General features: G+C 42.5%; 1 protein-coding gene across 1 annotated transcript in view; it reads left to right on the forward strand.

Moving 5' to 3' along the window:
- SCUBE2 (signal peptide, CUB domain and EGF like domain containing 2) overlaps window positions 1–14928 on the forward strand; it is a 44108-nt gene extending 29180 nt beyond the window's left edge. Inside the window, exons 17-22 of the mRNA XM_027674203.1 lie at window positions 4713–4880; window positions 7456–7617; window positions 8808–9005; window positions 9560–9712; window positions 10675–10754; window positions 11477–14928. Coding sequence (XP_027530004.1) covers window positions 4713–4880; window positions 7456–7617; window positions 8808–9005; window positions 9560–9712; window positions 10675–10754; window positions 11477–11629 — 914 coding nt within the window. The 3' untranslated portion in view covers window positions 11630–14928. The remainder of the gene's footprint in view (window positions 1–4712; window positions 4881–7455; window positions 7618–8807; window positions 9006–9559; window positions 9713–10674; window positions 10755–11476) is intronic.
- Window positions 14929–15193: the final 265 nt, after the last annotated feature.

Here is a 15193-nt window from a genome sequence, read left to right on the forward strand (position 1 = left end):
AAATGCTGCCTTCCTTTCCACTTGTTATAATTGTCGTGTTACACAGCAGAGAACTGTGTTGCCTTTTTTTTTCTTTTTTTAGAATTTTTTGAAAATCCAACAAGAAAAAATGAACTATCAAATGGGGAGAAAGGGTGCTATTTTTCTGCTAACCTGCCTGCTCTGACAGTTATAGATTTAAGGCATAAATCCTTAGAATGCGTAACCCTCTCATGTGACCTAAATGTGTGAACTGCTAAAACACAATAACTTAAAGGATGCCGCTTCAGAATCAATTTGCATCCCTTTTTGGTGATTTTCCTTATAAAGTCAAGGCATCATTCTTAAGAAAATGGTGAATTGGTGGATCATGACCTCCTTTATGAGGTTCACCTTCTCAGCCCCTGAGATACTACAGCATTTGTCTATGGGAGCAAATGCTCAAAGGCTAATGTGTTGAAAAGAGGGGAAGAGCCTTTAAATGTCTTTGTAACTGTTAATCCTGGTTCCCTGTGGGCCCCTCTCTTCCCCCCCTCCTTTTCTTCTTGTTTTTGCATCAGAAAACCTTTCACTTTTTTTTTTCTTTAAAACAGCTGCATGAGACTCTAGACCAGGTTTTTAATGGGTATTGAAGATAAACAAAGACAGTGGCTGCAGAAATGAAGTCTACTAGAGGCAATTGGTTCTTTTGTTCATTTGGAGAAAAACAATCAAGTTTCTGAAAAAAGAGCAAAGCCAGCCAGTGGAATTGTGTTTTAATGTCATTATTTGCAAATCTTCAGATCTAGTTTTGACTGGGTATTTCCCATGTGTCGGGTGGGACTATGCAGTTTTGTGAAATGAAGCTCATAAACTTCTTTTTTGTTTCATTTAAGCAGATGTCAGTAAGGGTCAAACTTCTTAGAGGTGTTTCTTGTTTGTTTTTTTTTTTTTTTTTAAGAGAAGGTTCATTCTAGCTTTATGCACAGTCCTATGGATTTCTGGGAGGTTATTTCTGTGTTGAAATAATGGCCTTATAATTAATGTTACTATAATGGAATCTAACACTAAGTCTATTTGTTATGCTAAACTGGGCCCTGGTGAATGCTGTGAGCTTCTAAACAGGCTTTCCACATTACCCCTGTTCTGTACTCCAGTGTTACTAGATGAGTGGCCTTTATTTGAAACATTTCCAGGTGGAAGATGAGGAAGAACTTGGAGCATTTTACAGGGAATGTGTTTGTGGATCAAATTGTCTTGACACTTGTACCACTCTGAAAAGTTTGGCTTGATGTGGTCTATGTGAAGAAACTGATATACTGGAGAGCCTGAGGCATTAAAACTTGGACATCACTTGGAGTAATTCTAATATTTGCATTGAATAATGAATATTTGTTAGACTGTAAATAGCTAAATCTGTATCTGGGTGTATTAACCTCTTTTCTCATATGCACATAGGATCTCTCAAAGCCTGAAGTGTTTGGTGTGTCTCAGAAGAAAGATATTCTGCTTCATAAGCCAGTCACCCCTATTGCAAAAGCAATTAGCGTTCCCCTCACCTGCTCTGTCTTGGAAGGCCCCTCCACACGCTGGGGCTCTGATAGTGATGAGCAGTGATTGCTGGGCTGGTGGTGTCCTGTGATCCCAGACCCTGTGGGCACACAGAGCAAGCCCGTTGCTCATCCAGCTGGACTCCTCTCTCAACCTGTTTCTTCTCCAGCAAGATGCTGTTGCCCAAGCAGATATTCTTTGTTTTAAGCTGCAGTTCGTACTAAAAGAACTGAGTAGACTTTACATGGCCTTTAACGTTGGGGCAGCCTCTCCTCTGTCCTCCTACTTGATCCTTTTGTCTCTGCAAGGTAGTGCATGGCTGTAACCACCACACTGTACACAGCTTTTTTCAGCTGGTTTTGAACACCCTATTATAGTGGTGGTGGTGGCTAGTTAGCCTTTTTTTTTTAACACAGTTTTCTTTCTGTTGTTGACACCTTTTAGGAAAATCAAAAGAAAATATTTGATTTGGTCGGTTGAGATCTAATTGAAAAGTTTTGTTTTGGCCCAGATTGATTTTATACAGTTCCTGTGTTTCACTGTTTCAGCCCTGTGTTTCTTCTGTGGGGATTGCCACGGGCATAGCCCACCATCCTGCTGACCTGCCACAGTGCATCCCTGGAACAGCCAGTGGCAAGTGGGAAATGGGGCCTGAAGCATTTGGAGTGTAGCTCCAGAACAGCTTAATTGACCTCAGATTAATATCAGCCTTCTCTCAGTGCACAGAAACTGCTGCATTGCAGTTGACCAGGTCTAATATTTGTATGACCGTAGTCTTTCTATCACCTTGCACTTTCTCTAGCAATCCAGCAACTGGCAACCTAATTTGGCTTTGAACCCACAGACACAAAATGTTAGTGTTAGATGTTAGATCTGATATTTTCTTTCTTCTTGTTAGTTGATGTATGTGAACGTACCGTGATGGGGAATGAGAAAGTTGTGTGGTTTATGTCCCAATAAAACTTAACAAGGATGAGGAAGGACAAATAACTTGTTACTCTTGCCCCAGTTCTCAGAATCCTGGAAACCAAAAATTAGCTGGAGCTCACAGTGTGTCTCAGCGTGGAGGTAAGGCACAGAAACAGACCACCAGATGCTTCTGTCCTATCTTTCTCTTCCTCTCAGAGTTCAGTCATGCAGTGCACCTAAGGATGCCCCATCTGGAGGATCTCAGTGATGTCTGAGGAGGTCTTTTTAAGTTTGCTTCCTCAATGCAAATTTTCAGAAATTAGGCACTTTGCTAAATAATCCTGGAAGATTTAGATTAACTCAGTTTTGTTCCACAGGGAACTCTACAATTTTACAACATGTGGTGTCAAGGCAAGTAAGCTGCAGATAATAAAGTTGTCAAGAGAGATCTGATGGGATAAGTTCTCAAATGTAACATTTCCACATAAGTGGTGGGTTTGATTCCTGCCTGGGACAGGTTTTCTTTGAGTTCTGATAGCTGTCCTACTGTTATGCTGGACTTTGAGCAAGTTCAGGAAACCTGAAGTACAGTATGGTCAATGTAAAGTAACATTCTGTTCAAAATACAGAACAGAGATACTCCCTCTCCCAAGTGTAAAAGAAAAACCCCAAACCACTCCAAACTTGACATGTGATTAGAAAGAATGGAAAAAGACAGGCTAAGGGGAGATAGCAGAGAGCAGATAGTTTCTAGTGAGGCCACTCAGAGCAGGGATTTCTCATAGAGCTGTGGAGTTTTTTAAGGGAAGGAGATTTGCACTGGTCTTTCCATTGCTCCAGGCTTTCTGAAGTCAGTAGCCACTTCTCAAAATCACCTTTACTAACCTTGATTGTCTTTCCTTGTCGTGGAATTGTAAATAGTGCTCTTTCCTTACCTTATTAGGAGTGCTGCAATGAAAGCCTTAATTCATTCATGTTTGTTGAAGTGCACAAAGTGTACAGAGATGAGTGTTCTGTAGGAATGTTTATAAAATGGAGAAAGGCTTGAAAAGTGTGGGAGCAAATGAATGTGTGTCCTTATGAGGGCAGAAGTGACGTGTGGTGGAAATAGTTAGAACCAAGAGCTAAGACTTCCTCAAAAGCTTTCATTGATAAGCTACAGAGCATTGCTTAACCTGCTGTATTTTATTTTTAAGCTAAAGAGGAACAGCCACTCTTCCACACAGTGTTTCAGCCATAAACAAAACTCTTCATCATTGATCATGACCGGTAGTTAATGCCCTGCTTGTTGTTAGTCATATATCCTGAAATGAAGCCAAGGCCAATTTAACTTCCCAACAAAACAGCTATTCACTGAGTGATTTATTGGAGCTATAAACTAAAACTAACAGTTTATTATCGTAACAGGTCTTAAAAGGACAGAATTTTTCAGCACAGCTGAACAACTGCAACAGTGTTTTGTGCCTTTCCAGAGCAGGGTAATTATTAAATACTGGCACTGAAAGCCAGTTCTTTTGTGAAAAATTTGAAAACCAGAACTTTTCAAAGATACTTATAAATATTGCTGGGCTTGTTAGATAACATTGAGGTGTGTGTTTTAAGTAAAATCAGTCAGATTTAGCGCTCTCCATGTACCACACAAAACACAACAATCTAGTGCACAGATTATTACCTAAGATCCAGTATCAGAGGAATGGCAAGAATATTTCTACTTTAAAAGTCTTTGAGGCATGCATAATGTTTAGTTTAATGAATTTACCCCATTACTTGTGGTGCTCGAGGTTCACACCACAATCTAATGCTAATTAGTAATGCTAATGGTTATGAAGTATGAATATGCAATAACATTAAGATTAAAATACTTATAGAGAACTAGAAGTACATTTTTGGCCTCTTAGGTTCAGTACTAAATTTTTTCACTTGGGAGGAGTTCAGGAGCTCTTTAGCTAGAAAGAGGAGATAGTACACAATTGCACTGTGCAGATGAGCAGAGAGCACTGGATGGGCCGAGTGTCCGGTGTGGCCTTGCAACAAAGCGTGAAATCCATTCCAGCTCACAGAAGAGCTCACTAGCACCAAAGGTCACCAGTGTCTGTTTCTGTCTGACACTGTACATTGGATGTATTAAGCTCTGTTAATGCTGTTGCTTGTGTTCAGTTCTGAAACTCTGGTTCCCACTTCCCAAGTAAGGAGGAGAGCAGTCTCACCGTGAGGTTTCAGGTCCTGTGCAGGCTCAGTAACACGCCTTCATCTGTAATGTACAGGTTGAAGCAAGTGTGTCCTTCCTCTTCTAGATCAGTGCTCCCCGGGTGAACATTCTCCTGATGGCTTCAAACCGTGTCTGCCGTGTCCCCTTGGGACATACCAGCCTGAAGCTGGGAGAGTATCCTGCTTTCCCTGTGGAGGAGGTCTGACAACAAGACATAGCAGTGCATCCTTGTTTCAGGACTGTGAGGCCAAAGGTAAGGTCGAGATTTATTTGATGAACTGTGTTACTCTGAGGCAAAAGTAACTGGCGCTGCTCCAAGCAGGGCATTAAGAGAAGGGTCTTCCTCCTTTCAAGGATCAATCCTTCCATCAGTTTCAGAGCTGGTTGGCCTGACCTGGCTTCAAGGAAACTCAGTAAAGCCTCAACTCTTTCTATAACTGATTTTTACACAAGACCTTAGAAGGGGTTGGGAGATCTACGTAAGCTGATCAGTAAAGCTGTTGATCTGTGAAGAGTCATATAAAGGAACAAAAGGAAGAAAAAGTCTCAAGACTTTTTGGGTTTTAAGTGCAGCAGCAACATGAAAATGTAAAGGAGATTTCAGTCGTGGTGGATAAGTAAGAAAATATTTTCTTCATGTTTATAATGGGAAACTGGCTTGGGTGCCTTGGGCTAAACCTAAAAAGTGAGCATTCAGCTTAACCCTGTGGCACCTCAGACAACCCTCTAAATTTGATCACAGTGGAGCTGACATGCAATCAGCTCCCAAGGTTTTATCACAGGACTGAAAATCAAATGGGGATCATATCTTTAAAAATGATGGAATTTTGTTAGCATCTTTGGTATCTAAAATTTAAAAAGCTGAAAGACAGCTATAAAATTGTCTTTGAAAACGGTGATAAATATATGTGTCTGTGGAGAGAGATGAAATTTTAATCAGTATAACGGTTTGCTCAATGTCCTAAAGAATGGGTAAAAGAAAATTGCTTATAAAAATCACCTGAGGAAAAAGTCTTAATAGAAAATCTACTGCTGCAGAGTGAAAATAAGTTAGGGAAAAAAGGTCCTGATGCAAACATTTGGTAGTGGTTTGCATTAAGAGGTCTGTCTAGTGTCAGTTAAGATATGTTTACTATTGAGAATTGCAACTTATTATAAGAATTTTGCAGTATTGTTAAAGAATTAATGTTCCTGGTAATAGTGTGATATCTAATAGATTTCTTCAGTGAAGAATCACTGAATCCACTAATGGAGTTGTTTCATACTTAATTTTGAAAAATTGAAGTACTAAAAGAACACATTAAAAACTTTGGATCAAGATAAGAGGAAGCGATTTCAGTTTTATTTTAACATAAACAAAATCAAGTCTATAAATGAGGTTCAGTTTTCAAATTGGAGTGGAGATTAAAGGAATTTTTTCTATTAACTGGAATGAAGAGCTCAGGGATTTGCATGTGGAAGAGGCCACATGAGACATAGAATCACAGATGCAAGAACTATTTGGAACTTGTATCTGAAGCATTTGGATTGGGGCAGCACGTAGGGAAGGATTCCAGGCTGAGCTAGCTTGCAAAGCTCAACAAGACTAGAATTATTTAGGAGTAAGCAGAGCTTAAAAAGAATAGAAAAAAGAGACTGTGCAGCACAGAAAACTACATTTGATAGTAGATAATAAATTATTTTGATGTTGAGCTGAGAGAGATAAACTTGCCAAACGAGGTAAAAGGAATAGGAAATTTTTTTTTTTTAACCCCACAAGAAAAAAGAAGCAAGGTAGTGATGGAATTAAGAGCAAAGATAACATATGGCTGATACTCCTGACTGCTTTAAGTTTCAACACAGTTGATGATGGGCATAGGTGCAGAATAGCTAGGCAAAATCAAATGAAAATCTGCAAATTAGAGATGTAAACAAAAGTGTTTAGAGTCCTGTATTCTCAGATTTCAGTAAGAGAAGGAAATCTTCCTGTCTGCATGCAGGAAACTAGGAAAAAATTTGCAAGTCTGCTAGAAAGTATTTTCCCCCTACGTCTGTCTATCTCTCGCCTAAAACTTCCATAAAATCTGTTGTGTTTATGGAAAAGCTGGTGTGTTGGAATGGGGCCTCGCTTTGGTGGTGCAGGAGGTGCTCTCAGCAAGCCCTGTGAGGGGTACAGCTCATGTGTCTTACTAACATGATGACTTTGTGATGTGATGAAATGAAGTAGCAGCAGAGCTGGTGGAGGTGACTGTACCCTGAGTCATGGTCTGTTGTTGAAGGACAAGGTGTGATCATAAGAGAAGGTGGCAGTACACCAGTTTAGTCACTAATATTGATACAACGTGCCCCTTGCAGCGGACCAGCATCTCTCACCTCTGCTTGGGCTGAGCTGCTCTCAGGGCTATCCAAAATGCAGCAGCAGTGCCCATGCTGCCTGGCATGAGCAGGCAGGGAAGAAAGTTTTAGTTAGTATTTTCCACTGATAGTCCATTTTCCACTGATAATCCATTTTCCAAGTCAAATGTCTGTGGCTAAACCACTTGATAACACGCTGTTCTACTTGGTGTACTTCTTACGAAATCATGGCGATTATACTCACTCCCCCATGTCTTTTATTGCTACTTTCACACAGAACTGCTCTATTGTGTGGCATTTGGGAATTCTGAACTTGCACAAAATGAGCTGATAAACTGAAATTTGTTCAATTACCTCTGCTTTGTTACCCTCATTGTTTATGAATACGGCATTTCAGTTGCTGAAATTGTACTAGGTCATATACAAATCTATAAAGTCATATTTTATGCTACTGCCACTCTTTTAACCGTGATGCATGTTTAATTACTGTCCAGTTCAGTGTTCACCTGGCCATTTTTATAATACCACAACTCATCGGTGCATTCGCTGCGCAGTTGGGACATACCAGCCTGAGTTTGGACAAAATTACTGCATTGCATGCCCTGGAAACACCACTACTGATTTTGATGGGTCAACAAATATAACACAGTGCAAAAGTAAGTATGGGAAGATAGTTTTGGTGATCTCTTACCATTAATGTTCAGAGTGGCCCTAAGGGCAGAACTTAGCTTTGCTCCAGGGAGCTTGGAGAGAAGGCAGAGGTGTTGCTCCTCTTTTGCTTCCTGCCTGCATTTCACCCCACATGACTTACTGAGGTCTACGAGAGACCATCTCTGCAGGCTGATTCCATCATTCTTATATGGTAAGTGATGATTGTGTCTTGCCTGTTGGTGCTGGATTGCTTAGGATCTCGCTGTTAAATCTTTTCTCCCTTTGTATAACAGAATTTGTGTTCTTGGCATCCTGATTTTTTTTCCCCTCCTATTAAAAGGAATAAGGAGCGAGCTCACAAAACTTAACAGCTCGAGTAACCATTTCTTCTTAATAACAGCCTTTGAAAAAGGCAACTACAAATAGAACCACTGTTCTAGATTTATGGTAGCTGTAATGTGGGAAGCTGAGGGTAAATTAAAGAGGGAAAATAGAGGGCAGAGAGGTGACTGCTCAGAACCACCTCTGGAGACACTTCACATACACACAGACATATGCACACATACCTACACAGAAATGTTTTTCTGGAGGCTGCATGTCTCTCACTCATAGAATCTGTTCCCCGTCCATGTCACAGCCACACATCACTCTTACAGGGCTGTAGTGCCCAAACCGTTGTTGCTGCACAGAGTTGGGGAGCACTGGCAAAGCAATCTGCAGTGGGGTTTACCCTCTGTTACTGCCAGCAATGCTGATCTGTGCAGAGAAAGGGCCTGCTGTACTCCCTGTTCTGTGCTGCTGCAGGTATGGTGACTGAGCAGAGCTCCAGTTTGACCTCAGCTGGTACTTGTATAAAAGTTCTGCCTGGTACAAACAAGTGGAGCATCCTTGCTTTGCCACTGCTGTGCCCTCTTACAACTGCCTTGCCTTGCTGCTTGGCTATGATTTCATCCATAGTGCCTGCTGTATTAAGAGGGACTAATCTGTGTTTTTATGTCTCAACATTGATTAAAACAGTCAGGCAGAAGCAGGCAGCAGTGTGAAGAGAAGCTGGCAAAGAGAACTGTACCTGTACCAGCTGCAAACAGAGAAGTGTGCCCGTCTGTCACCCGTGTACTGTTCCTGACAGTGACTGCAGAGGAGCTGTGGGACGCCCTCACTTTTCCTTGTCTTGCATACCATGTTGCTTTTTCAGACAGGCAATGTGGAGGTGAGCTGGGAGATTACACTGGATATATTGAATCACCAAACTATCCTGGGGACTATCCTGCAAACACCGAGTGCACTTGGAACATTAACCCACCGCCAAAGCGCCGTATTCTGATTGTGGTTCCAGAAATATTTCTACCGATAGAAGATGAGTGTGGAGACTACCTGGTGATGAGAAAAAGTTGTAAGTCTGAAATATCTACAACACAGGCAACACAGTTTTCTCACATGCTGTTTACATAAACTAAATGTAGCCTGGCTGGCCTCTACTTAAGGGTTGAAATTTCTTTAAATGGCAAATTGAGAAGTCCTGTTTGGTAATGCTGCTCCATAGGTTTGGGTGAAACAAGGGTGCAAGGCTATGATGTGTCAGTGAACTCTGAGAAGTTGTTAAGAATGGGTAACCATGTACTATGCTGAGCAGTTCTAGCCTAGATTAGGAAAGAGGAGATGCTTGCTAATCCCCTGAAGCTGCCTGATGTGTGAATAAACAGCTTCAGTTTCTAGTATAGTCATGTCCTTCAAACAGTAGGCTGTTTCTTTTAGGAAAAGGGAAAATATTCCTTGACCAAGAAGTCACTAATTGATGACCTGCCATCCAGTGATGGCCTGCCACATTTTGAGGACTTTTCTTAACACCAGCAGGCATTTTTGTCATGGTAGTGTAACCTATTCTCTAATTGTTTGTTAGTGTGAAGCGCTGTCAGATAACTGCCTATTGTGTGTTTTCTTTGAAAGCTTCTTCCAACTCAGTGACCACGTATGAGACCTGTCAAACCTACGAGCGCCCTATAGCTTTCACTTCTAGGTCTAAGAAATTGTGGATCCAGTTCAAGTCGAATGAAGGGAACAGTGCCAAAGGATTCCAAGTTCCTTATGTAACATATGATGGTGAGTGGGTGTGAGCAGCTGAGCCTATGTGGACCAGCGCAGCTGCAGCAGTGCAGAACTCCACTCCCCAGTGCTCTCAGCAGTGTCACTATGAGTTGCTCCCGGTAACTGTGTTCGTTTAAAGCTAGTTAAAGAAATTCTGCATTGCACTGTAGTCTGAAGTGCCACCGTATTTCCAGTCTTCCACAGACCTAAAGAAAGATCTGGGATTCTGGGCTCTGGCCTGCAAATTGCAGAACTCAAAACTAGAATCTAAGTTTTATGCACTTTTGTGCCTTCCTAGTTCTGGGTTGCTTCAGGTGGCAATAATACCCCCAGTTAGGAAGTAGGCAGAGCCCAAGTGCCTCTGGTTTATTGTGTTGCTGCTTCCATTTGTGATCAGATAGCAAAATACCTGTATTGAAAAGAAGCTTGAGGGGAAAGATTTTCACCTTGTCCTTGCCAGAATCATCAGAAGTGACACTGGAGCTGAGGCTTTGCACTTCAGCATAAGTGAAGTGATATTGTATGTTCTGTTCATACTGGATTAATGATGGAGGAGTAATCTTTTCTGCAGTCTGCAGAGTTTCATCAACAGTGGATACTTAATTTTCCAGGGGAAAACTTCCCCTTACCTCCTTTTTTATCCCTTTTCCTGTGGAAAAAAGTCAATAGCAGGTTGTAGGTGTTTACAGATGGGTTCCTGCAGTGCAGTTGGTGGTCACAGTGTGCACTACAATCTTAAGTGCTTTATGATTTCTTTGGCTTGTGACAGATTGATGCTGGGCAACTCAGCATGGTACACTGTTCTCATTGTAAACAGTATTTGTAGTTTCTTTACAGAAAAGCATTTGGAATATTTTCTGACTGCTAATTTGAGGGCCAAGTACTACTGGTTCTTCTGGGGGCAGAAGAACCAAGGGAAGTATTGAGTATGTAAGTGAAGTGAACCTGCAAATTACTTTCTTGTGCATTCCCCATAGAGGACTACCAAGAACTAATAGAAGACATTGTTCGGGATGGAAGACTTTATGCATCTGAAAATCATCAAGAAATACTTAAGGTACATTCCTTCCACTAAGCATGTTGGTTTTGATTGAAAATGATGTTGTTTGGTGCGAGTGAGTTTGCTTCCTGCTCTGTGTCAGGTTTGTTCCTTGGTGCATTAGATGTGTATGCTCCAGGGAAATGGGGTCAATCAGCAGATCCTGATTGTGCAGAGCAATGGATATGAGACCCTTTGCCCAGGGGGATTAAAGGTGGATCAGTCCTACTAGGGAAATCTGTGGTAACGATAGCCCTTTCAGTAGACTGTGGTGGAGCAGACTGAGGGACATGGCATTTAATTTCTTGGGGAAGCACTTGGTGCTGCTACTTGTAGCCTGTAGATTAGCAAAGGTTTTACTTCCTGTGCAAAAAATATCTCTTTGTGGATTTCTCTGACCTTAGTTAGGGGACTTGCATAGACAAGTTGAATGCATGTCATCCCAAGCAAACCTTTATTTTGCTGGATATCAGATCAAGTGTGTGTTTCTTCTGTGGTTTGTTTGTTTGTTTGCTGTTCTTGGAAGTATGAGGAGGGAAGAAATCCTGGTGCTGCTAATGTGAAACTCCAGTGACGTCCCTGGGACCTGAATGTCAGCCTTGCTCCATGAGTTTCCAAGCCTTAGTACTTGAAAAGTAAAATGCCCATAATCTTTTATGAGTTAAACAGTCATTAAACTTTGGTAATACTGACCTTAACTCCCCTCTGGAATTACTGTAAAACTGCTTTCCTTTTTCTAGGACAAGAAGCTGATAAAAGCGTTGTTTGACGTGTTGGCACATCCACAGAACTACTTCAAGTACACAGCCCAAGAGTCAAGAGAGATGTTCCCAAGATCCTTCATTCGGCTGCTGCGCTCAAAAGTTTCCAGATTTTTGAGGCCTTACAAATAGTTGGCACTGTACTTAAAAGCTAAACCAGCCCTGGGCATGCACAGAGGGGCTGTGGTAGGTGGGGGTGCTTTCTGTGTTTTACACACTGGCAGAGACACTCCAGGGAAGCTCGCCAGCTCCGTTCTTGGCAGAGTTTGGCTTTCTCAGCTAATATAAATATTTTGGTGAACAAAATTTTGATTCCTTTCCAGCTAATACCCGTTGGGTACCAAGGATACTTCACGGGCCTCTGAATTACAGACTGCCCATGATTTCTGTAACTGAATGGCACCAAGCAGAAGTTTGTAGAGCTCTGCCCTGTTGCTTCATCAGTGACTCCAAAAGCTAATGAGGACAGACAAGCTAAGTAGTGTGGTTTGGGATGAACCCTGGGCTGCCGTTAATGCATGTTACCTCGACAAAGCTGGGTTCATGTTTGGTCTCACTGAGAGTGAGAACAGGATTGATGTCTCTCTTAACTTTTGCTACGCAGGAAATTCAGAGCCAACCAGTGAGTCCAAGAATTGCACAAGGTGTATTTTTTCTTTGAACTATGTGTTGTATGAAACATATGGAGGAATAAGCAAAGGGTTGAATATTAGCTTGAATGTTCAGGGTCTGGCTCACACTGTGTCCATGCTAATGACCTGTTTGTTTAAATGGAGTGATACCAGAATAAACCAAGGGCACCACAGCATCGGAAAACAGGCCCTGACCCGCTGAACACTTCCATTTTGGGATGTCTGCAACTATTAAAACACATCAGATTCTTTGCTAAATCCCAGTTCTGTCCCTGTGTGTAGGTCTGGGACAGCACAAGGCATCTTCTAAGTAGTGTAAACCTCTGTTCTCTGAGCACCTGCAGTTGAACACAGAAGCCTCATTTTAAATGCAAGCTTTACATAGATTGTGCTTTTGTACATCACTGTTTAAACCTGGATAAGGTATGAGCTTCAATCCTTATATTCCTCATCTTGTCTGAGCACTTTGCAGTGACCTTGTTGAGCAGACAAGGGCTGCTTTCCCTGTCTGGCTAGAGAGAAGGAGAGATACAATGACTCAGCCAGACTGTGGCCACAGGAGTTGTCTATGGCAAAATGCTGTTCAAGATTCCCAAGCTCTGTGTCCTTTTCCTCAGGCTCTGTTTCCTGTGTGAGAGAAGGCTATTCTGAGAGGGCCTGTAAGGAGAACTGTGTTGATCAAAATGTTGTCTCAGTGCTTTTCTGTCCACACTTACATGTCCTCTGACTGTGCAATCCATTCCCTCAGAATAATGTACCTTGGGGGCCTTCTGCTTTGAAGGAGACTGACTGCAGTCCCACACATTTGGAAATGGACTTATGACTTCTGTCTTTCGGTCACTGGCTGTGCCAAGGGTTGCAGTGGACACCAAACTCCCTGTCTGTGCCACCTTAGGAAAGGCACTGGCACTTCACAATGTAGCCAGGACAAATGCTCCCTTTCCTAGGGCGTGGAGTCAGATCTCCTGGGTTTCGTTGCATTGGTATGTGGTATTTAACTGTTGTATGTGAATAATACCACATCCACAGTGTGACAGAGGAAACCCTCATCAAGAGCCGGGGTCTGAATCTCTTCCCTACACTGTTGGGAGTAGATGGGTACTCCCAAATGCAGCCTGGCTGAGCTGCTGTGCCATGACAGCCCTGCTCTGTGGCTGAGGCAATGCAGCTTGTGTGGGGTAAGGACATGTCTTGGCCATGGTGTGATGGGAAGGGGCCATGGCTTTGGCCACAGCTGGGGAGCAGAGTCTCTCAGGATGGGACATGGTCTTCCTCTTGCTACTGCTGTGGAGGAATTGCAGTGGTCTGGGCAGAGGAGGAAAATGATTTGTCCTGCTGCCAAGAGAGGGAGATCTGTGTCCTAACTGGCTGCAGCTGCTGCTGGTGGATGTCTTGGCAGGGTGGTGGATGTCCATTCCAGAAACAGGGCTGCCAGGCCTGCAGCAAAAGAAACAAATGGGCTTGGGCAGGGGGAGAATCCGTCCTGAACAGTGTCCTGCTGCCTCTGGGGGGAGGGAGGACAGAGGTTTTCTGAAAGATGGTATGAGGCAGTGTGATTGGTGAGAGGAATGGCTGAGGAATGCCAAAACGGGAGGGAGGGTGGTGAGAAGGCTTTGCTGCATCTGTGGGGAAGTGTACTGTCATGGGGGGATCCCGGGAAAGTATTTCAAGAGTTTCCCTCTGGCTGCACAGCCCTTACCCCACTGCTGTTGGAGGCTTCCCACGCCAGATGCAGTAGGTCATTGAGTCCCAGTGACCCACCAGCCATCTCTGTGTGGCAGTGGAGCACTCTGAGATGCTGCAGTTCTGCTCTGGTAGTGGGGCACTGGGAGTGACCATGGTGTGCCAGCTTTGGGCCAAGCCCAGCAGAGTGGCTTTGCTGTGGTCTGTGTGCTCGCTGCCAAGGGAAGCAGCACAGTTCTTGCTGTGTTCCCTTCCAGGAAGGCTACAGATCTGAACGGTTCTGTTGCGTGTTGCTGAGTGACACATAAATCAGTGATTGGTTTCAACAAGGGTTCGAGAATAACCAAAGCTGTGAGACCTTCAAAAGTTTCTAATTGGTGAAATAGGGCTTTCTTGTTCTGTGCATGAGTTACTGACTCGAGCTCTGGGTTCATCGCACCCCACCTCCTCTTGCAGTCCCAGAGTTCCAACTCTGCATGGTTGCCTGGGACTCACATCTCACCTCAGGTCTGTACAGTGGATCTCAACTTTGCTTCTTTGTTGCCCCATGAGCACAGGCCGTTTTTGCTGCTGTCTGTGGAAGGAGAGGGGTGTATGTGTCTGGTGTACGATCCGAGGCTGAGGGGAAAACCTGCCCTTTCTTGGAGGAGAGTCCTTATTTTTCCACAGCCCTGTTCATTTTCTACGTTAAAAGTAATTGACTCAGAAGCACTTCTGTTACCCTTGATCTAACATTGTGAATCAAAATTTCCCCTTTTACTGTAGTTCCCGTGTGTACAGTAAAAAGTGAAGAGGGAATTTTTGCTCTCTTAAATGCTGGGAGAAGTGATAACTTGCAGAATGTTGTAAACACTTGGCATTGTATCTTCATAGTGATGGTAGTGGCTCTGTAGAAATTTTAATTTCTACTTTCTGTGTGGTTGTAGACTGTTGTGTTTTGGCAACAAATGATTCAAAAAATGTTTAACCTTATAAAACAAGATTTAATTTCTGAAATAATAATTAGTGTTGACTGGATGACTTAATGTCACCTACATGAGATAAGTATAAGGATCTTGTTCATGATTGTAAATTAATGTAAAATGTTTCAGACTGTTACTCTTGGTAAGAGAAATAAACCAGTGAACTTTTAGTTGCATGAAGTTCTTGGGTAATATTTTTAGTTATCTTTGCTGTGCTAAACAATACTATTGTGACAAAATTAATGGATGTGTAGCAAGTTTTTGCACATCAGATAGACTTTGTCCTGGGAACATCTGCTTACCATAGCATTCTGTTTCATGTAGTATAATACTAGCCTGCATCTATACCCATAAAGGTACAATTCTTCACATATATAGTGGTGCACATCATTCTAGCTAGTATAATACCAGAATTATCC

The sequence above is a fragment of the Neopelma chrysocephalum genome, unplaced genomic scaffold, assembly GCF_003984885.1.
Source record: "Neopelma chrysocephalum unplaced genomic scaffold, ASM398488v2 Primary Assembly neopelma1_24, whole genome shotgun sequence".
Classification (NCBI taxonomy): domain Eukaryota; kingdom Metazoa; phylum Chordata; class Aves; order Passeriformes; family Pipridae; genus Neopelma; species Neopelma chrysocephalum.